The 20641-nt window shown below is 41.0% G+C and overlaps 2 protein-coding genes across 4 annotated transcripts in view; one reads left to right on the top strand and one right to left on the bottom strand.

Annotated features, from left to right (window-relative positions):
• LOC143031713 (coiled-coil domain-containing protein 124) overlaps positions 1 to 10122 on the top strand; it is a 14382-nt gene extending 4260 nt beyond the window's left edge. For both annotated transcript variants that reach the window (XM_076195911.1, XM_076195912.1), the window contains 3 exons: positions 3373 to 3501; positions 6711 to 6856; positions 8648 to 10122. In XM_076195911.1, the coding sequence (XP_076052026.1) occupies positions 3373 to 3501; positions 6711 to 6856; positions 8648 to 8846 (474 nt within the window). In that variant the 3' untranslated portion in view covers positions 8847 to 10122. The remainder of the gene's footprint in view (positions 1 to 3372; positions 3502 to 6710; positions 6857 to 8647) is intronic.
• A 172-nt stretch (positions 10123 to 10294) lies between these two features.
• LOC143031714 (replication termination factor 2) lies at positions 10295 to 20578 on the bottom strand. 2 transcript variants are annotated; one of them, XM_076195914.1, is made up of 4 exons: positions 20386 to 20578; positions 14644 to 14922; positions 14110 to 14482; positions 10295 to 12986 (listed from the first exon to the last, which is right to left on the bottom strand). In XM_076195914.1, exons 1-4 carry the CDS (start codon positions 20452 to 20454, stop codon positions 12739 to 12741), a joined length of 969 nt encoding a protein of 322 aa, XP_076052029.1. In that variant the 5' UTR covers positions 20455 to 20578; the 3' UTR covers positions 10295 to 12738. The 2 variants fall into 2 exon arrangements, with proteins under 2 accessions (XP_076052029.1, XP_076052028.1); XM_076195913.1 differs by having other exon boundaries at positions 14104 to 14482; positions 20386 to 20577.
• Positions 20579 to 20641: the final 63 nt, after the last annotated feature.

Genomic DNA, 20641 nt, shown 5'->3' on the forward strand with positions numbered 1-20641 from the left:
CCTAGGGCTGGTCATTGAGTAATTGAACAATTTCCTTTATACTTTTGCATACAGGCATTTAAATTTTAATGTCCGGCAAAAATCGTGAAAAATGACATTTGTTTGGTCTTGTTTCCATTATTACTCCTAACTCTTTCATCTTATTCAAAATATTCGAATGACCGGCCCTAGCAGTTACTAAATGTAATATTTTCTGTAAGTTTCATCTAAATCTGATATATTTTAGATTTTTTATGATTAAAAAAAAGTATAAAAAAATATCGAACGGAGATATGGCAACTTGAAATATAAATATATCTGTAACTTGCTTATAGTTTCACCAATTTGACTGATTTTTTCATGGCTTAATTCTTATTATATAATGGATAAGTACAGTAAAAATCATCAACATATTTTAATTATAAGTACTTTAAATAATGAAAAACTAAAGTATAAGTATATCGCAGTAGTGGCAACGCACAGACGACACCATCATATAATTTGCTTTTTTGCACATTTGTCGGTTTCTTCATATGAAACCTCGCTGCTGGGGGTCTTCGGGGTATCTAAATCATTGGAAAGAGGTTTATTTTAACCAGCAGTGGGTGCCTTTGGAAGTGAATCCTCTCTTACTCCACGAACCATCGATAGTAACTTTTACTAATGGTAAAGTTGGGTCTTCCTTTTCTAATGCTGCATGTACATGTTCCCTTGTTTTTTCCAAGAGTTCCTTATACTTCTTTATGCTGGTCCCCCATAATATGATGGCAAAGTTTACTAAACGTCTTGTGATGTATCATTTTCATGTTCATTGCCATGCACATTTTCTGTACTGCAACATCCCCACAGAGTAAGCCGGCCTCCACAACTCTGTTATGTATTTCATAACTTTCATTTGTACTGCCTGGTGAAGTACACCATTTGCTCTTTTCAGAGCACAACTTTCATTATGCCTGAAATGTCTTCACCATTCCACATTCTCCTATCACTTCAACATACATCTTCTCACCACACTGGCATCTAACAAGCGAATTTATCCACGGCAAAAAACTGCTCTTCTCCACAATCATAAATTCACATTCATTCTTATCTCCCCTCTGTACAATTTTATAACTAATATCTAATTTTCTTGCTGTATTCGAGATGAATAAAGTACTTGATGGTGTAGAACCTGGCTACATATGTTGAGAGAGGTGGAAGTGAGGGCAGTGGTGGAATGAGAAGGGGTGAGGTCTAGGCTAGTCGTCTTTGACTGTTTGCCATCTTTAATTTTTTTTTTTTTTGTCATTGTAGATGTTCTTATTTGCTACCCATGATGACTGTACTAATGAGTAATATGTACTAGCTAAGGTAATATATTGCCAGGAAAACTCATGAGACATGCGTACTTTTTCTTTCAAAGCTAGTCGGTAACCGACGTCCAGTTGAGCTCTAAGTTGGGAAGAGCTATCCCTCCACCTTCCTCCCTTCCCCTCCACCCTCATACTGGCCGTTGAAGCATTGGGTGAGCGTAAATTCAATCGAATTTCAACGTTATTTGATGCGCCTGAAGGTCCTAAGTGGCACGCCCCCCTCTAGTGTGGGTTGGGCCTTTAACTCTGTCCATTTAAACCCCCGCCCAAGACATTTAAATTGCGCACCGCTGGAAAATTATTTGTCGGGATTTATTTCTAAATGGTATACAAACATTTTGAACACAGTTTTGAAAAATACTATATCTTGACCAAATTCACCCCCCCCCCCAGGTGTCGCATACCCCCTTAAGGAGATTATGAACAGACAAAGGGGTAAGGGGTAAAGTAGCCCAGTGATATGTTTTCATGATTTATAATTTGTCTTGAACAAATAAGGAATGGGGGCACCCTACCAATAAGCAGTGGGGGTAAACCAGCTCGGGTTTTTGGGTTTTGATGTTGAAGAGCCGTGTCTCACTGCATAACTATTGACCCAAGAAGGGACAGAACGACCTGTCTTCCCATATGTTTGTAGTTTGTTTCAAGTGGATGAGGAATGGGGTCACCCTACAGATAAATATTGGGGGTTAAACCAGCTTGGGTTGTTGGGTTTTGTTATTGAAGATCTGTGGCTCACTGCATAACTATTGACCTAAGCAGTGTGACAAAGGACAAGATGGCCTATTTTCCCATAGGTGTTGAGATGGGAAATGTGGTTTAACCCTTAAATGGTTACCAGGCCTGGTGGAATTCTCCCGGTGATTTCGAGATGAATTTGTAACTCATATGCTCATTACTATTTTGTCAGGGTTTTGTGAGGTACTTCTTAAACTGCAATTCTAATTTAGAACAGCATAAATGAAAGATGAAGACTTGTATTTTCATTTTTTTTTTTTTTGGGGGGGGTGGTAAAATTCTCCCGAGTTAACCTCTCATGTTAGCAAAATAGAGGTTAACAATTCTAGGGTTGAAAGACTTTTGTTTGCTTATGATGTGAATGGAAAAATCTACAGTGGGCAGGAGACTGGGATGACCCATCATCCAAGAGGAGGTAAGATGAGAGGGAGGGAAGGGTGATGGATGAGATTGTGTGCTTGTCTTTGACTTGGCTACCTCCCTTGTAAGGTGGAAGAAATCCTTTGTGTATAGATAGATGTAGATATCTACTTTTGACAGGGCAGTGGGAAAGATGCAGGGATGACCTGTCATCCAGGAGGTGCCAAGATAAGAGGGTGGAGGGGAGTGGAGTGTGATAGGGGATGAAATGGGTGGGAGTGGTTTCTATGCCTTTGTTTTTTGGCTACCTCTCATGTATGGGGGAAAAGGCCTTTGGTTTATGTTATGTATGTATCTACTTTTAACACATACCAGACAAACTTTGGGATATAACTGACATGTCCAGTATTTCCATCGGATATAATGGATCCTAGGTTATAACAGATCTTCAGATATAACAACAGACTTGTCCCCATATTGTCCGTTATGTTGAGGGTTTACCGTATGTAACTCCCTACCTCTGTGCAGCTTCAAATCAGCTCTACATCTGACGATCTGTTACTGTTTATGTTGTGTCCTCGAATGATTGGGACTGATGACAATAGGAACATCAGAGACAATTGTGTCCTTGCGGCCCGTCATCAAAATCTATTTACGCCTCTGCCTCCATGTGGAAGTGAAGCCTGGAGAGCTTGTCACACATTCTGTGGACTTGGTCCTAGATATCGTTATCGAATTGGACGAAGATAAACCCATCCATTGTCCTCGGATTATTTTGCAGACGACATGCAGTTGACGACCCCCAAAGGTTATTAATTCGGGATGTTCGTGCATTCACAGGAGGACAAAGATAAATCCATCCATTGTCCTCGGTTTATTTTGCAAACAACATGCAGTTGGCGACCCCAAAGGTTATTAATTCAGGATGTTCTTGCATTCACAGGAGGACAAGGATCGTAAGCGGCAGGAGGACCTGCAGAGAAAAGCAGAGCTGAAGATGCTCGCTGACAAGGAGCTCCAGGAAATCGCGCCCAAACCCGTACCACAGAAAGTCACCGTTTTCCAGCTCCAGGTAAAATACATTTTTCCCGTTATTGCGGCTGTTGTATTTGTTCTTGGCTGTACATCGTTCGTTATCAAAGAAGTATTATTCTTTTATTATCTAATTCTTCCCGTAGAGTACACGTATCACATGTGGTGATCTGCCTCGGTGCTTTTTGAGCGAGGAGTCCAAGAATTTCTGTCGTAACCTGCAATGGTGGCGTAATCACAAGTGTACCAATCTTGCATTCGCTTGGTTGTGGGTTCGAGTCCCACACTTACCAGTTTGTAGCAGTGACAGTCCACGCACGTAGGGCAAAGGTGACGGCTCCCTGGCGGAGGTTCCTCAATGTTTCCTGTAGATACTGGATGACCAAATCGTAGATAACTGTGCGGGACGTAATACTTCACCCCATATTATACAATGCATTACGGAAGACTGCATTCTACACAATCACACATGGTAACAACACAATATACACTCTATAAGGAATTTGTTGAAAACCCCATTCCACCCATGGCATTCCTCAGGAAGATGAGACTGCTCGGCCAAACGGTCTAGGGCAGTGCTTCCCAAACATTTTTTCCGTCATTTCCCCCTACAACCAGTTCACCCATCCAGATTTCCCCCTCCATGTGTACGAGGGAAAGATTAGTCAAAACACACTGTGATAATTTACTAATTTATTTTAGAAATGTACATATATATTGATAAGCATCTACAACAGGTATACTCTCTCTCTTTCTTTCTATCTCAGGCATGAGAAAATCCATCTGAGATTTTATTTATTGCTAGGAGGCAGTCTTATTATTTCCCCCCTGGTAACTTCAAATTTCCCCCCAGGGGGAAATTCCCCCCAGTTTGGAAAACGCTGGCTTAGGGAATGACAACAACCGTCTTCTCTTTCTTTTCTCGTGGACGGTCATCAGATTCTCATACATTGCAGTCAAGCATCTCCTTTTTTACTATCTCGTTGGCCGAGCGGGTTAGGACGTCGTTACTTGTGATGAAAGTCGAGATGATGATGATTTGAATCCTGCTCAGGGCAAGTTGAACCAAGGGCATGTTTCATTAGATTCCATGTTATAAAGTACGCTGTGAGGGGCACTGTCCTAGCCATCCGATAGGGTGGAGTTAGTAACATTAAACCAAATCATCATATATATATATATATGTATACCAAGGGGCTTTTTCCCCCTTATAAGGGAGGTAGCCAATTCAAAGGCACGCATCCACTCCCACCCATCCACCACCCTTTCATCTTAGCTCCTCTTGGATGATGGTTCATCCCAGTATCCCACCCACCACCTGGGTCAGAAGCAATGCAGCAAGACACAGTACATCCACAGCAAGGCCACTTCACTTCATCGGACATCTGAAGATCTGAACAATGTAACTGTTTGCCTCTATTTTACCTGGTTGTATCTTGCAGGAAGGAGAGCTATGCTCATGGTGTCCCATCTCTGTATCCCGCAGTGTCCAAATTGTTCTTAAATTCATGTATGGGAAGGGGAACTATGCTTGTGGTGTATCTCGCAGTGTCCAAATTGTTCTTAAATTCGTGTATAGTTTTTGCACACACTATCCTTTTGTCCAGTTTGTTCCATACATCCACCACTCTGTTGGGAAAGCTGCTCTTTTTCAGGTCTCTTCTATATATAACTGTCCTTTTTGAGCTTCCGTGTCCCTGTGTATTTATTGTATCCTAATTTAGCGAGTCTTCTCTATCAAGGACTTCCATATCTATCATGATTCTGTAGATGATCAACAAGTCTCCTCTTTCTGTTCTATTTTACCTGGTTGTATTGTAGGGGAGCTATGCTCATGGTGTCCTGTCGCTGTATCTCGCAGTATCTAAATTGTTCTTAAATTTGTGTATAGCTTTTGCATACACTACTGTTTTGTCTAGGTTGTTCCATAGATCCACCACTCTGGGGGGAAAGCTGTTCTTTTTCCCCTTCTGTAACTGTCCTTTTTGGGTTTCTTTTCATGTCCTCTTGTATTTCTCATATCCCAATTTAGTAAGCCCTCTCTATCAAGGACTTCCATACCTTGCATGAGTCTGTAGATGGTCAGCAGGTCGCCTCTCTTCTCTGTTCCAAAGTCAGTAACTTCAGGTTAGCCAGTCTCTCTTCATATGACAAGTTTGAAAGTGCTGGGACCATTTTCATGATTGCTCTCTGGATTCTTTCAATTTTCTTTATATTCTTTTTGGTACTGGGTGACCATAATGTTGCATCATACTCCACTTTAGGCCTTATTAATGTGACTAATATTTTTCTAATAATTTCTTCATCCAAATAGGTAAATGCCACTTTTATTGATCTTAGCTAGTTATAGGATTCTTTGACAATTTTGTTTCTTTGTTTATGGACATGTCATTTGAGATAATTACTGCCAGGTCTTTTTCAAATCCCACTTTCTTTACCTCTTTAGTTCCAATTGTATATTGTCCTGATAATCTTTTTTTTACTTTTTCCAAACTCCATTATGCTACATTTCTTAATGTTGAAGTCCACTTCCCACTTCTGACTCCATTTCCAAACCCCTTTCTTTACCTCTTTAGTTCCAATTGTATATTGTCCTACATACATATACCAAGGCTTTTTCCCCCTTACAAGGGAGGTAGCCAAAAAGGAAAAGGCATAAAATCATTCCCACCCATTCCATCCCTGAATACACTCCACACCCCTCCACCCTCCCTCTCATCTTAGCACCTCCTGGATGACGGGTCATCCCTGCACCTTGTCCACTGCCCTGGGTCAGAAGCAGTGTCACAAGATGCAGCACATCCACAGCAAGGCCGCTTCATTAAATCGGCAACCCCCCCCTCTCCGTCCTGATATTCTTTTTTTTTTACTTTTTCCAAACTCCATTATGCTATATTTCTTGATGTTGAAGTCTACTTCCCACTTCTGACTCCATTTTCAAATCTTGTTCAGGTCTCTCTGTAGTGATTTGCAGTCCATTTCTGTTATCACAGTCCTCAATAATTTAGCATCATCTGCAAAGAAGCTCATGTAACATTCCACATCCTCATGTCATTTACATAGGAAACATTATTGGAGCCAATACAGATCCTTGTGGAACTCCACTAATCACCTTCCAACCTGATCATGTGACACTATGGTTTCTGAAACATATCACACCTATTCTACAATGTTACCATTTTGTAAGTTACTCGTATGTTATGCTTTTCTTTCCACAGTCGTAATTTCTCCTTTTTTCGTGCACTTCAGAAACAAAAAGATCAAGAGAATGCACAACGGAATGCAGAGGAGGAGGAGAAATCACACTTAGATGCTCCTTTGGTCGAGAACCTCAATCTCATGCAAGAGGAAGTTGTATCGGCCAGCGGCATCGACGAAGCCCTATCTGCCCTGAGGTAGGTTGTGAGAGACATTTCTTATTTATGAACTGAATGAAGACTCGGGAAGTTCCAGGAGCTAGTTGTCCATCAACAGAAAGTACGTACATATACCAAAGGCTTTTTCCCCCCTTACAAGGGAGGTAGCCAAAAAAACAAAGACAAAATCCACTCCCACACATTCCATCCCCAACATACTCCATTCCCATCCTCTCCTTCCCTCTTATCTTGGCTCCTCCTGGATGACGGGTCATCCCTGCATCTTGTCCACTGCCCTGGGTCGGAAGCAGTGTTGTAAGACACGGCACATCCACAGCAAGGCCACTTCATTTAATCGGCGATCCCCCACCTCTTTCCCCTCATGCAGAAAAGGAGAAGACGGGGAGAAATCCATCATCAAGAACTAGCATTTCTTACATATACCAAAGGCTTTTTCTGCCTTACAAGGGAGGTAGCCAAAAAACAAAGGCATAAAATCCACTCCTACCCATTCCACCCCAAAATACTCCACCCCCATCCACCCCCTCACTTCCTCTTATCTTGGCACCTCCTGGATGACGGGTCATCCCTGCATCTTGCACACTGCCCTGGGTTGGAAGCAGTGTTGCAATACACAGCACATCCACAGCAAGGCTGCTTCATTTAATCGGTGACCCCCCCTCCCCTCTCCGTCCCCTCATGCAGAAAAGGAGAAGGCGGGGAGAAGTCCTTACCTTGGGGATACTCAAGAGTCAAGAGTCAAGGAGGTGGTAGACAAGGGTTTGAGCCTCTTTAGTAGGAGTCAAATGCTCGCACACACATTAGTTTGCCTGATGCACAATGATGCATCCAGGAGGTGCCAAGATATGAAGGAGGGAAGAGGGTGGAGGGGAGTGGAGTGCGATGGGGATGGAATGGGTGGGAGTGGTTTCTATGCCTTTGTTTTTTGATACCTCCCTTGTAAGGGGGGAAAAAGTCTTTGGTATATGTATGTATGTACAATGATGCATGGAACATAAGAGAGGAAGAGTTTAAATGTGTTTGAAATGAAATGTCTGAGAAGTATGGTAAGGGTTACTAGGCTGGATAGAGTGAGAAACGAAGAGGAGAGTGGGGGTGGAAAGGGAGTTGGGAGATAGGGTGGATGAAAGAGTATTGGGATGGTTTGGACACATGGAAAGAATGAGTAAGGAAAGATTAATAAAAGGTGTGGAAGGAGTGAACATGAGGGGGTGACCTAGGATGAGATGAATGGATGGGGTAAAAGGGGCATTAGGAAAGAGGGGAATGTCTGTTGAAGGAAAGGAGAAGACAGAAGATTGGAGAGAGTGGAGAATGGTTGTGTATGGATAATGTTGTGATGCATGGAAGGGAGTGGGTGAGGGAGTAAGTGTAAATGATATTTTAATGCAGTCCAAAAGGTTTTCTCCCTGTCTTCTCCTTTTCTGCATGAGGGGATGGAGGGGGTCGCCGATTAAATGAAGTGGCCTAGCTGTGGATGTGCTGTGTCTTGCTGCATTGCTTCTGACCCAGGACACTGGGCGAGATGCAGGGATGACCCGTCATCCAGGAGGTGCCAAGATAAGAGTGTGGAGGGGAGTGGAGTGTGATGGGGATGTTAAGGGTGGGAGTGGTTTCTATGCCTTTTTCATTTTGGCTACCTCCCTTATAAGTGGGAAAAAAGCCTTTGGTATATGTATGTATTATATACATTTGTTTCGAGTTGCATAAATGCTTGGTATGTAGAGAGATACACACTCCTTAGTGGATGCGTATATATTTGTGCACTGCCAACATTAGAGAATTAACATTTGTCCCTTCTCTTGACAGCACCCAAGATGCTGGACTCGACAAGCATCCAGAGAAGCGGATGGCTGCCGCCTTCCGTGCCTTTGAGGCAGAGCGGATGCCTCAGTTGAAGAAGGAAAACCCGACCCTGAGGCTGTCGCAACTCAAGCAGATGCTTCGCAAGGAATGGATGAAGAGCCCACAGAACCCAATTGTTCAGAAAGCGCTCAACAATAACTAGCACAGCCCAGACAGATGAGGATGTGGGGAGGAGTTAAAATCGTAAACACAAAAGGAAGAGGAGGAGGAGGAGGCAAAGAACTTTGTGAGTTCTTGTCGTTCAAGAATCCATAAACATTAAAAGAGGAGGAGGACGACTTTTTAAGTTTTTAGAGAGGTTGTCATTTGAGAAGAATCCATAAACATTAAAAGAGGAGGAGGACGACTTTTTAAGTTTTTAGAGAGGTCGTCATTTGAGAAGAATACAAAAATGTGAAAAGAGGAGAAGGATGACTTGGCGAGTGCTTGGAGAGGTCGTCATTGGGAAAGGATTCATAAACATGAAAAGAGGACGACGACAGCTTGGCGAGTTCTTGGAAAGGTTGTCATTCAAGAAGAACCGATAAACAAAGAACAACTGAGAAAGTTTTTATATGATCTATTTCTTCTTTACTTTCTGTAAAGGATGCACCTGTCTTGCAGTCAGCTTCATATGTTTCCAGAATGGCTTTTCCGTACGATTGTTTGCAAGCTTTATCAAGATTTCCTTGAGAATTAAAAAAAAAAAAAAATCTTCTAAAAGTGAAAATGTGTAGGTCAGGACTTGAACCTACACATCTCAGAATTTGAACCGAGGCTCTAACCAGTGGATTATTTTTTATTTTTCTTATTTATTTTATTATTATTATTATTTTTTTTTTTTTTTAAGGCAATCGAGATGATGTTTGCCGCAGGTCCCAGTTTGATGCAGCTATCAAGAGGTTTGTGTAATTTTTTTCAGCAGATTGATAGATACTATGTTGGACTAATAGAAAGAAGTAATTTTACCCCAAGCGACTAAACAGTCCAAGGTTACGTAGTTGTTTGCTAAGTTGCCGTTCTGTAGCTGGGAAGAGCTCGTTCAGGTTTGTCAGTGACAGGAACTATCCCGCTGCAAACTGTGAAGGACTGCTTAGGGGTTCCTCAACTTTATCTTAGGTTTTCATTTGAGAGATTAGAGAGTAAATATCACTAAAGTCTTCTGCGAGGTTTTCTGTTAGAAAGACCAGAGGCAACAGATTGATTGTGAAAGTACTACCGTATAGAAAAGGTTAATGTACCAGGACTGCAGTACGGCTTTGTGAAGCGCATCTAATGAAGTTCCTCTGTTGTGTTCATTTCGCTTTCACTGTAGGTTTTATTAAGTTGACCGTCTTATTTATTTATTTTTTTTCATATATTCTTATTGTTAACCCATTCAACTCCGATGACAAGATGTCTTGTCATTTGGTCAAATAAAACAAAAAATCATAAAACACCAAAATGTTTGATCAAACACCAGAAAAATATGACGTCAGTCCTCGCTTCGCTGCGAGCGAAGCGAGGGCTGACGTCATATTTTTCTGGTGTTTGATCAAACATTTTGGTGTTTTATGATTTTTTGTTTTATTTGACCAAATGACAAGACATCTTGTCATCGGAGTTGAATGGGTTAATAGAGTATTTGCTTTGTATTGGGGCCTCCAACTGTATATTTTGACTTTTATACATAATTATTTGTGGCTGTGGATAAGGAGAGGTAGACGTGTAGAATTAAAAATAAATAAAAATACCTCTTCCAATAACATTTCTCTGTCGAGGGAACTTAACATAAAGGTAGGAGTACTCGAATTGTGGTTCTTGGTATGCCGTCTACCAGCAGTTTAGCCCGATCGTCCTGAATGCAATCACTCAGAGCCAACCCAGCGTGAGATACGAAATAGCATAAATTCGTACGACCCCACGATTACTCCCAACTCCCCTCCCATCTCGTGGGTAATCTGAACTGGCCTGTGTGCAATTAATACGTGTGCAGTTTTGCATCTAACGGTTGGCTAGAAATGACTGCATTCAGGAGCTGCCTGTATACTTAACTGTCCGTTGTCAGAGTCGATGTCCTCTCTGGGCCAAAGGATCGTCTTGACGATTGTTGCTGCTTGAAATAAATAAACGTCTGTTGAACTTGAAATCGCTTTGTGTCATTTCCAGATTCTCCTGAATATTTGTCACAGGGATGTATACATTGCCTGGTGCAAGCCACGGTTAAATATAACACTTTTTATTATCCAACTTCTCGTACGTGCAAATGATATTCTGATGCGGCCCTGTCTTCTCGTTTTCTATCTTTGGGAATGGAGAGGGTTTACCGACTAAGTGAAGTGGCCTTGCTGTGGACGTACTGTGTCTTGCTGCATTTGCCCCAGCCGTGAATTCTGCGGCAGTCCCTGTCATCGCCATTGCTTCTTTCAACACATATTAACCACTTCAGTATGAGTCAAATGCTCACATGCAGCATCGGCTGCCATATGTACGATGCATCACACTATTTGCATTATAAAATATAAAGTCACTACCGTATTACTTGTTCTCTTTTACTTTGAGTAATAATAATAAACAGAAAACGTGATCAAACCAGTTTGCAGAATCTGGGGGTAACTCGTGTATAACTACAAAAAAATATTTAAGATACCGACATTCCCGTATACCCACTTGCATCTCATGACGCCTATGTTGCCGTCATCATACCAAAGTGGTTAATGTTTCTGTGTAAGCATTGGGTACTTTGTGCCTGTGTCGAGTGTACATGAGCATTACGTAAAGTTTCCGTACCTACATACATATACTATGAGATTTTCCCCCCCTTATAAAGGGGATAGCCAAAGTCAAAAGGCATGTACCTACTCCCTCTTGGCTCCTCCTGGATGACGGGTCATCCCTGCATCCCGCCCACTGCCCTGGATCAGAAGCAATGCAGTACGACACAGCACATCTGCACCAATTCCGCTTCACTTAAATGACAACTCCCTTTCCTCTCCAATTAAGCGAAATGGGCTTTCCCCTATCTGCTGGATGCAAATACTAGTCTGTGTAGTGATATGTTTTAACGTCACAAACTCCCCCTTATTGGGAGGCTAGACGGTGCCCCTCACAGAGGACTTTGTAGCGTGGTATTTAACGAACCGTGCCCTTGGTTTGACTTCGCCGGTGGCAGGGTTCGAACTGCCGTCCCCTCGACCTTCGCTGCAAGTAATGACACCCTAGCCTGCTCAGCCGATCTGTGTAGTGGAAAGCGTAATTTCAACTCATCTCATACTCGGCACAGTCATGTCCGTACTAGAGCTTCAATAGCTTACTGGGTCATGGACCAGTACGGCCGCCCACGCTTCTAGTGTAGTCGTATCTTCAGAGGAGGTTGGAAATGATACGCAGAGATTAAGTGCACGACCTCATATATTAGCAAGGTGGGATCTTACATGAAGTACTGCCCTAAGGAAAGAAAAAAAAATCGCTAAAAAAATGTTCAAATTAATAAAAGAAAATATATTGTTACATGATGTGCCTGCTCATATATTATTTGTTACTTTGCTTAAACATACTTGCAAGCCTACAACTTATTACTTACGAACAGCGCACACACAGAGCAGCCCCCTGTGCCGTACACCATGACGGACAGGCATGTGCGAATTTGTGGGAGGGGCAAAACAAACGTACACAACATATGCAACATTGTCTGCCTACGTGGATGCACCTTGCGACGGGCACTCAACCCGAGGACTGACTCGAGGCCGACGAGCGACTATTGTGGGTGTCGGGCTGCTACCGACAGAGTCTTCGCATGACGGCCTGGGGTCAGCGGGACACGTGCACCGCCACATCCAAGCGGGGAGAATGGGAAAAGTGAGAGAAGACAAGGGAGGGAGAGCCAAGAGAGACAACGGAAGTGATGACTAAACCTACCGTATAGTTTTCATTTTTTTTTTTTTTTTTTTTTTTTTTTGGTTGGTTGGTTGGGGGGGGAGACAATATGAACAAATGACAGAAGAGAGAAAAAGAGAGAGAGGGGGGGGGATAAAGAACAGGAGTGTGTGTTTAACTACAGGACCAGCGAGACATAATTAAAAGTATTGGGGATTGCACGTAACCCAGTGCGGGTTGGGGCGGTTCTTGGCGGTCTTATGAGTGTCAAAGATGCTCTTGTACACCTCCGAAGCTTCTGGATTCTTGGCTACGCTGAAGCCGGAGGATCGCACATGTTGGAAGTCCTCGTCCTTCAGAAGGGCGGAGACGGCGCTATTTACTCGGGGCTTTGCGCCGCTGCCGCTGCTGGAGGATGATGACGATGATGATGAAGGACCCCCACCACCTGGCGAAGACACAAAGAAGGTTAAAACGTATGTAGAGTTGTTATCTTGTCAGAGGCAATACGTAATGATGAAATTCTAAAATATGTTTCACTGTAGACAGAGTAGACAACATGCAGGGATGAAACCGTTACTAAAAGTACGTTTTGCTTATTGAGGCTACGTACTTGAATAAGCTTCGTCAAGGGAAACGTACATTTAATATGGGGTCCATCCTCAAATGGTGTTTACTCTGACCACTTAGTCGGGAATTGCGTTTTTTTATCGTATTTCACCGTGCATGTTCCAGGATGGGATGCTGTGAGAATTATCCACTACATATAAAGCACAACTAATAACTACAATTTCCTTGGGCCTCAGCAAACAAAACCCCAGAGGCCTACCGTACCTAGCGGCATACACCTCGGTCTCTTAATCGAACAGTTGCCAACCACCACTTGTGCAGACGTTTGGGCCCAGGACGTAAACCTACTTCTGGAATTGGCCCACGACATAAAACACCAATTCCTGAAGTGAGTTTATGTCTTTACCTAGTTGTATCTGACGGGTAGGTGTCCCATCTCTGTACCTCGCAGAATCTAAATTGTTCTTAGATTCGTCTATGGTTTTTGCACATACTATTGCTTCGTCCAGTTTGTTCCATACATCCACCACTCTGTGGGGAAAGCTGTTCTTTTTCGGGTCTATAACTGTCCTTTTTAAGCTTCCTTTCATGTCCTCTTGTGTTTCTCTTATCCCAATTTAGTAAGTCTTCTCTACCAAGGACTTCCGTACCTCTCGTGATTTTATAGATGGTCAACAAATCTCCTCTTTCTCTTCTTTGTTCCAGGGTCGGTAGCTCTAGTTTTGAAAAATCTTCGTATGACAGTTTTGAGAGTATGGGCCCAAACATCTGCACAAGCGGCGGTTGGTGAGTTGGATTAGGAGACCTAAGCGTATGTGGACGAGGAACCTCACTCGTACCTTTACCTGATGTTTTCTGAACTTTGAGAGTTGGATTACGAGACCTAAGCATACGTGGATGAGGACCATCACTCGTACCTTTACCTGACATTTTCTGAACTTTGACAGTTGGATTAGGATACCTAAGCGTACGTGGACAAGGACCATCACTCGTACCTTTACCTGACGTTTTCTGAACTTTGGAGCTCTTCTCTTTGGTACACTCCTCTTCCTCTTCGACCTCGGGCTCGACCTCATCTTCTTCGTCCGCGTAATCGTGTGTCCTCTTGCTTTCCCTCTTCTCCTTCTTGGCCGCCTTGTCGCGAGCCCGTCGTGCTGCCATGTTCGAGCGCAGTTGGTCGAGAACTTCCTGGCTTGTGGGGTTAATTGGGATTACGTCTTCTTTGCGAATAGGCTTCCCACACTTGTGGCACACTTCCGAGGGGACTTCCTTCATGGCACGCTCGGAAACCACGCAGCCACATGTCCACATGAAGACGAACGGGTACTTGCCGTTCATCTCCAGACCCGTTACTGGACACATAAACTCGGAAACCTACGTTTGGGAGAAAAATGGGTGAAAATTTAAGACGTAATTAGGTCAAAGTCCATACGATTCTTTTTTTTATGACTGCAGTAAAAGAAAAACTAGCTAAGTAATACGATTCATTAACTTGAGAACAAATCCCAAAGTACAGCTAGAGACCATCCACCTACCTGGTGGTCCACATACGCATCGCCCTTCTGCGCAACATCGCGCTTAAGCGCATATCCAGGATTTGCCGTAAGGCGGAGCTCCTTGATGTCCCTCAGCATGCGAATGTGGCTGTCGTCCCCCGTTACTTCTCTTTGGTGGTGTCGGTCCAGAAGGCGAGTAAGTACGGCCTCTTTGTTGTAGAGGCGTCCCAGCTCGCACCCGACAATGGGCCGTTGCAGCCTGGCTTGTGACATGGCACAATGCCGCCAGCGGTACATACGGTCAGAGGTCTTGTCCTTCTGCATGGGGAGAGAAGAGGTTTTGGCGATTAAGAATCTTCATCTGAGTTCTATCTACGTACCAAAGGTTTTTTTTTTTCCTTTATAAGGGGGGTAGCTAAGTCAAAAGAACCGTTCCTGCTCCCACCCATTCCACTTCCATCCACCACCCTTACAAATAATTACAAAGGCGAAGCATGCTGACAGGAGACCTTTTGGTCCATACCTAGGTTGGACGCAAAAAAAAAAAATGTAATAATGATTAATAAATAAATAAAAATATATAATAATATAAATAACAATAAATTAAATAAATGCATAGTTAAATAATAAACAGGTAAATAGTCAATAATAATAAATTTATATATAACTAATAATAAATGTGAATCAAGCAAATAATAACAAAACAAATAAACAAATGATATAAAATAAATTACATTCATTACAGCATCTTGTTTAGGTGTTTATAATGAATGTGAATCAAGAAAATAATAATAAACAAACAGACAAATGATAACAAAACAAATAAATAATATAAAATGACATGCATTACAGCATCTTGCTTAGGTGTTTATCTAGATGATTCTTAAAGCTTCAAACTGAACTACATTGCACTGCCTCTGCAGGAAGTTTATTCCATTCATTAACTACACGACTGGCAAAGTTGTTTCTACCCACTTCCAAATTAAATCTATTCCCTAACAGTTGAGACCATTGTTTCTTGTCGGATTCTCATTCAGGGTGAAAATGTTGTCACTTTTGATGTTGTCAATTCCCTTTAGAATCTAGACAATTCTCTCATCCTGTGCCCTGCCCATCCAAGGTAAATTTGTAAATAAATGAAAAGCCGGAGAAATACGAGATTCTAATAAATAAAAGTGGCGCCCTTGCATAGATGAAGGGAACTGAAAAAAAAAAAAAAAAAAAGTAACAGTGCAATGAATGAGCAAACTAACATAAGGACTACAGTCTGTGTGCGTGTGCATGTGTGTGTGCACATGTGTGTGTTTACCTAACTAGTATACAGGAAAGGAGCAACGCTCGTTACGTCCTGTTTCCTATTCTCTAATTTTCTAACAAACCTAGACTCAAATTCAAGTACAGTCCCAATTTAATCTATATCTTTGATTTCCAATTATCATACAAAGATATGAACTCGTGTACTGTTTGAGCTTGGGCTATATCACCCTCTAAGCTATTCCACTTATTTATACATCTTTATGGAAAACTGTATTTCTTCATTTCCTTTCGACATGTGGTCTTTCTTAATTTATTTCCGTGACCTCTTAAAGCCCTCCCTTCTTTTATCATGAGATCTCTTCTATCAGTGCAATCTATCCCCTTTAGTGACCTGAACACTGGAATTGTGTCACCTCTCTCTCTTTGATCTTTCAAGGTTGGCAGACCCACTGCTTTTAGTCTCTCCTCGTATGGTTTATCTGCCAGGCTGGGGACCAGTTTGGCTGTTGCCCTTTGTACTCTCTCAATCTTGCTTACAGTAAACCCTCGATATAACGGACGATATGGGGATGGGTCTGTCGTTATATCTAAAGATCTGTAATAACCGAGGATCTGTTATATTCAATGGAAATACTGAACACATCCGTTATATCTTAAAGTTTGTCCAGTATTAGAAATCAGTAGGATTAGAAATTACAGTAAACCGTCAATATAACAGATGATATGGGGACAGGGGTCTGTCGTTATATCCAAAGATCCGATATAACTGAGGATACCTCACTATAACAGATGAAAATCCATTATAGCGAGGTTTGTCCATTATATCTGATATCCGGTATATCGAGATCCGTTATGTCGAAGGTTTACTGTATATTCTTCATTCTGTATGGGGACCATACTACTGACGCATGAGTGTATTTACCTAGTTGTATTATATGGGAAGGGGAGCTAAGCTCGTGGTGTCCTGTCTCTGTATCTCGCAGTGTCTAAATTGTTCTTAAATTTGTGTACAGTTTTTGCACACACTACTGTTTTGTCTAGTGTGTTCCATACATCCACCACTCTGTGAGGAAAGCTGTTCTTTTTCAGGTCTCTTCTGTAACTGTCTTTTTTGAGTTTCCTTCCATGTCCTCTTGTGTTTCTCTCATCTCAATTTAGTAAGTCTTCTCTATCAAAAATTTCTATACCTCTCATGATTCTATAGCTAGTTAACAAGTCACCTCTTTCCCTTCTTTGTTCCAGAATAGGTAATTCTAGTTTTGACAATCTCTCTTCGTATGACAGTTTTGATAGAGTTTGGGGCCATCTTCGTAGTTGCTCTCTGGATTCTCTCAATTTTCCTTATATTATTTTTAGTACTGGATGACCATAGTGTCACTGTGTACTCCAATTTTGGCCTTATCAGTGTAACTAGTATTTCCTTTACCATTTCTTCATCCAAGTTGTTCAAGCGTAGCAGTCTTGATCAACCAATCGGTTCCTTTTGCAGATGACCTGCACCTCTCACAATTTTTTTTTATCATTGTTATTATTTTTTCTGCAGACAACCTAGTTATGGACCAAAAGGTCTCCTGTCGGCATTTGTAAACTTAAGCTTCATCAACACGGAGCTACTTTAGTAGTTGCTAGTGCTAAAAGCGACTTTTAAACTACCCCTCTACTTGCCCAATGTCAATGGAAAGTTAGTCAGCTTGCCTCTAAACTATCCTTGTGTGAACATGTACTTGCCGGGTAAGTTAACTTGCAGTTAGTGACTCATAAACTACCCCTCTATTTGCCCAATGTCAACAAAAAGTTAGTCAACTTGCCTCTAAACTATCCTAGTGTGAACACTCACCTGCAAGGCAAGTTAACTTGCAGCAAGTGCTAGCGGCTACTGAACTAGCCCCGCGTATACGAGGCTTACATTCAAACCCACTGGGTTAGTGAGGTATTTACACCTGCATAGTTTCCACTTCTCTGTGGAGGCTACCCTAGTGTGAACACTCACTTGCAAGGCAAGTTAACTTGCAGCTAACACTAGCAGCTACTAAACTAGCCCCATGTATACGAGGCTTACGTTCAAACCCACTGGGTTAATGAAATAATTACACCTGTCCACTTCCTGCTTCTCTTTGGAGGGATTTTTCCAAGGGGCTAACGTCCGTAGAGGTTTGACGGTGAAGGGGATTTGGTGGTCTAAGAATGCTCGTCTACGGTCTGGGTGTGAACGTATTTTTGAACGGATGTGTTGTGTGGCGTAGGTGAAAGGTGTTTGTAGATCACTGGTGAGAAATGCAGTAATTCATTTTAAATCACAACTAACACCACAGTCGGACAAAAGAAAGAGTTGAGTAAGCGAAACTATATACAGTAAGTCCTCATTATACGGTACACATGCGTTCCTGAAAACCTTACCGCAAATTGAAATTACCGTATACCGAACCGATTATAACATGTAATAATAGGATATGGCAAACAACTTCTCCCTGCTCTTCCTCTTCAAAATATCTAGCGGATACCATATCTGTGAATTTTTCTTACCGTAAATAGAATTGAGTGTATTACCAAATACCGTAACTGTGAATTTACTGGATAAAGAATTACCGTATAAGGAGGACTCACTGTATTTTGATTACTACTGAAGATGATTGCAGTTAACAATCGAAATATATAGTTTCGCTTACGCAACTCTTTCTTTTGTCCAACTGTGGTGTTAGTTGTGTTTGTAAATGTTTTAGTACATAGTTTTTTCTTTCTTCATCTTAGCTACACACATGAATGTTTAAACACACATATGCATAAATACATGAGAAATCACATGAACTCATGATTCTAAATATGAAAAAAAAAGGAAAATAATAAAATGATGACCGAGCACTTTCATATATTTAGACATCTTCAGGGTACATGTACCCTGAAGATGTCTAAATAGATGAAAGCGCTCAGTCATTATTTTATTATTTTCCTTGGTGGTTTTTCTGCATGCTATTAATACGTGGACTAGCTAAGAAGGTGATACAGCGCAATGAAAAAAATACATAAGGGTTGACCTGGCAAATCTAAATATGATAACTGGATATCAAGGATATAAATCAAGCTGCGATTTTACATGAATTTGAGGCAAGGTATAAAAAAAAAAAAAAAAAAAAAAAAAAAAAAAATCGGAAATGACCCAACAAGCATTGTTCCTTCCATGGATACAACAATTAGGTAAATATGATTGGGTACATACTCCTATCTCATAAGAAGCTGGAAGTTGGAAATCTGACAGAACAAACCAAGGTACGGTGTGGAAACTAAAAAAAAAAAAAAAAAATAGATAAATAAAATACAATGAAATAGAATAAACAAATAAACCAATGCCTATATATTTATTATTATTTATATTGATATATATATATATTTTTATCATTATAAGTTTTTTCCACATCTGACACAGTTATGGACCAATGGGTCTCCTGTCGGCATGCTCCGCCTTTGTAATCAATAACAAATAGATAAATAAGAAAATTTATTAATCAATGAAACAAAACAAAAAATAAATTAAAGTAATTCAAATAAATAAGAATAAAAAATTAAACTGAATATTAACAAAATGTGTAAATAAACTGGAAATAAATCAATACTATATTCTTGTGAGAGGGAGGGAGGAAGAGGTGGTGAATAGGGGTGGAATGGGCAGGGTTGATGTGGATGCAAGGTGGGAAAAGCTGTTCGTATATATATTCTTGTACTGAGAATTTGATAAAATTATACAGAAAATAACGAAAGACTGGTCTAAAAAGACCTTTGATTAATAGAATAACTATTGGGCTAAAATGGATTAAAAAATATATATACACATCATATTATTCTCAACAGGATGCATACAATAGACTCCGCCCAATACCAAATCCATTCTGATTTGTCTCCTAGCATTGGGTTCATTCTTACTACAGAACTACAATAACCTACCCTAATGCTGTATAAGCTTCCTAATGCAATACATAACCACGAACCCACTCAAATCATTAACTCGGTTGGGTCGAGCTGGCAAAAGAGATAACTTTTTTTTTACCATAGTCCATACAATCTAAACCTTTAATATTTTGTTTGATCTATTCTAGAAGCAAGTAGAAAACAATGCTATCTAACTACAATTTGCAGCCTTTTGCCTAGCCTGAAATAGTGAATTACTTGTCTTACTTAAATCACTGTAGGAGCATCTACAGCTGCAATATAAGCCCCTTTCTTCAATACTGATGGCCCAAATATACACATTACATCAATAGACGCCTTCATATGAAACTTGACTGACTAGCACTCACAGGCAAAGGAAATAGATAAAAGTCCCTCCAAGATGTCAAAATAAAGATTTCCTTAATCAATACTCCTAATAAAAGCCTCCCTATAGTGCCCCATTGCAGTAATAACTGCATTAATTTCTATCTACGAGGTGACAGAACCACTAATTTTAACTTTATTCCTCATAAATGCGTGCATAAAAACTGCACTGCTGCATCTGCCAAATTGTACAGGAAGCTATCATACATGGCGTATTACCTGCTCTGGTTTTTTCTTAGTTTTGACGAGCTCATCTCGTCTAGGAATAGTACCTCCATCACATCCCATTCTGTTTAAAAGGCTAGAATAAACTTCGTCTTCTCGATTAAAAATACAAAAACGTCTGAATTAAGTCACTGAACTACAAAGGAATAGGCTTGGTTGGACGTAAACAATGCGTTTAAGATTCAAATTTTGTTTAATGATAATAATACATTTTTTCAACTTTGGTCATAAATATGTTATAATTATATTT

Source organism: Oratosquilla oratoria, chromosome 12 (genome assembly GCF_046742065.1).
Source record: "Oratosquilla oratoria isolate Oo_2021 chromosome 12, ASM4674206v1, whole genome shotgun sequence".
Classification (NCBI taxonomy): domain Eukaryota; kingdom Metazoa; phylum Arthropoda; class Malacostraca; order Stomatopoda; family Squillidae; genus Oratosquilla; species Oratosquilla oratoria.

Bases quoted from the DNA above. Each gene is read 5' to 3' on its own strand.
- LOC143031714 (XM_076195913.1), bottom strand. From the start codon at position 20,454: ATGGGATGTGATGGAGGTACTATTCCTAGACGAGATGAGCTCGTCAAA. The intron at 14,923-20,385 runs GTAATACGCCAT...CTCCCCATGCAG, and splicing joins CTAAGAAAAAACCAGAGCAG to AAGGACAAGACCTCTGACCG. The intron at 12,987-14,103 runs GTACGAGTGATG...TGTCTTCGCCAG, and splicing joins TCAGAAAACGTCAGGTAAAG to GTGGTGGGGGTCCTTCATCA.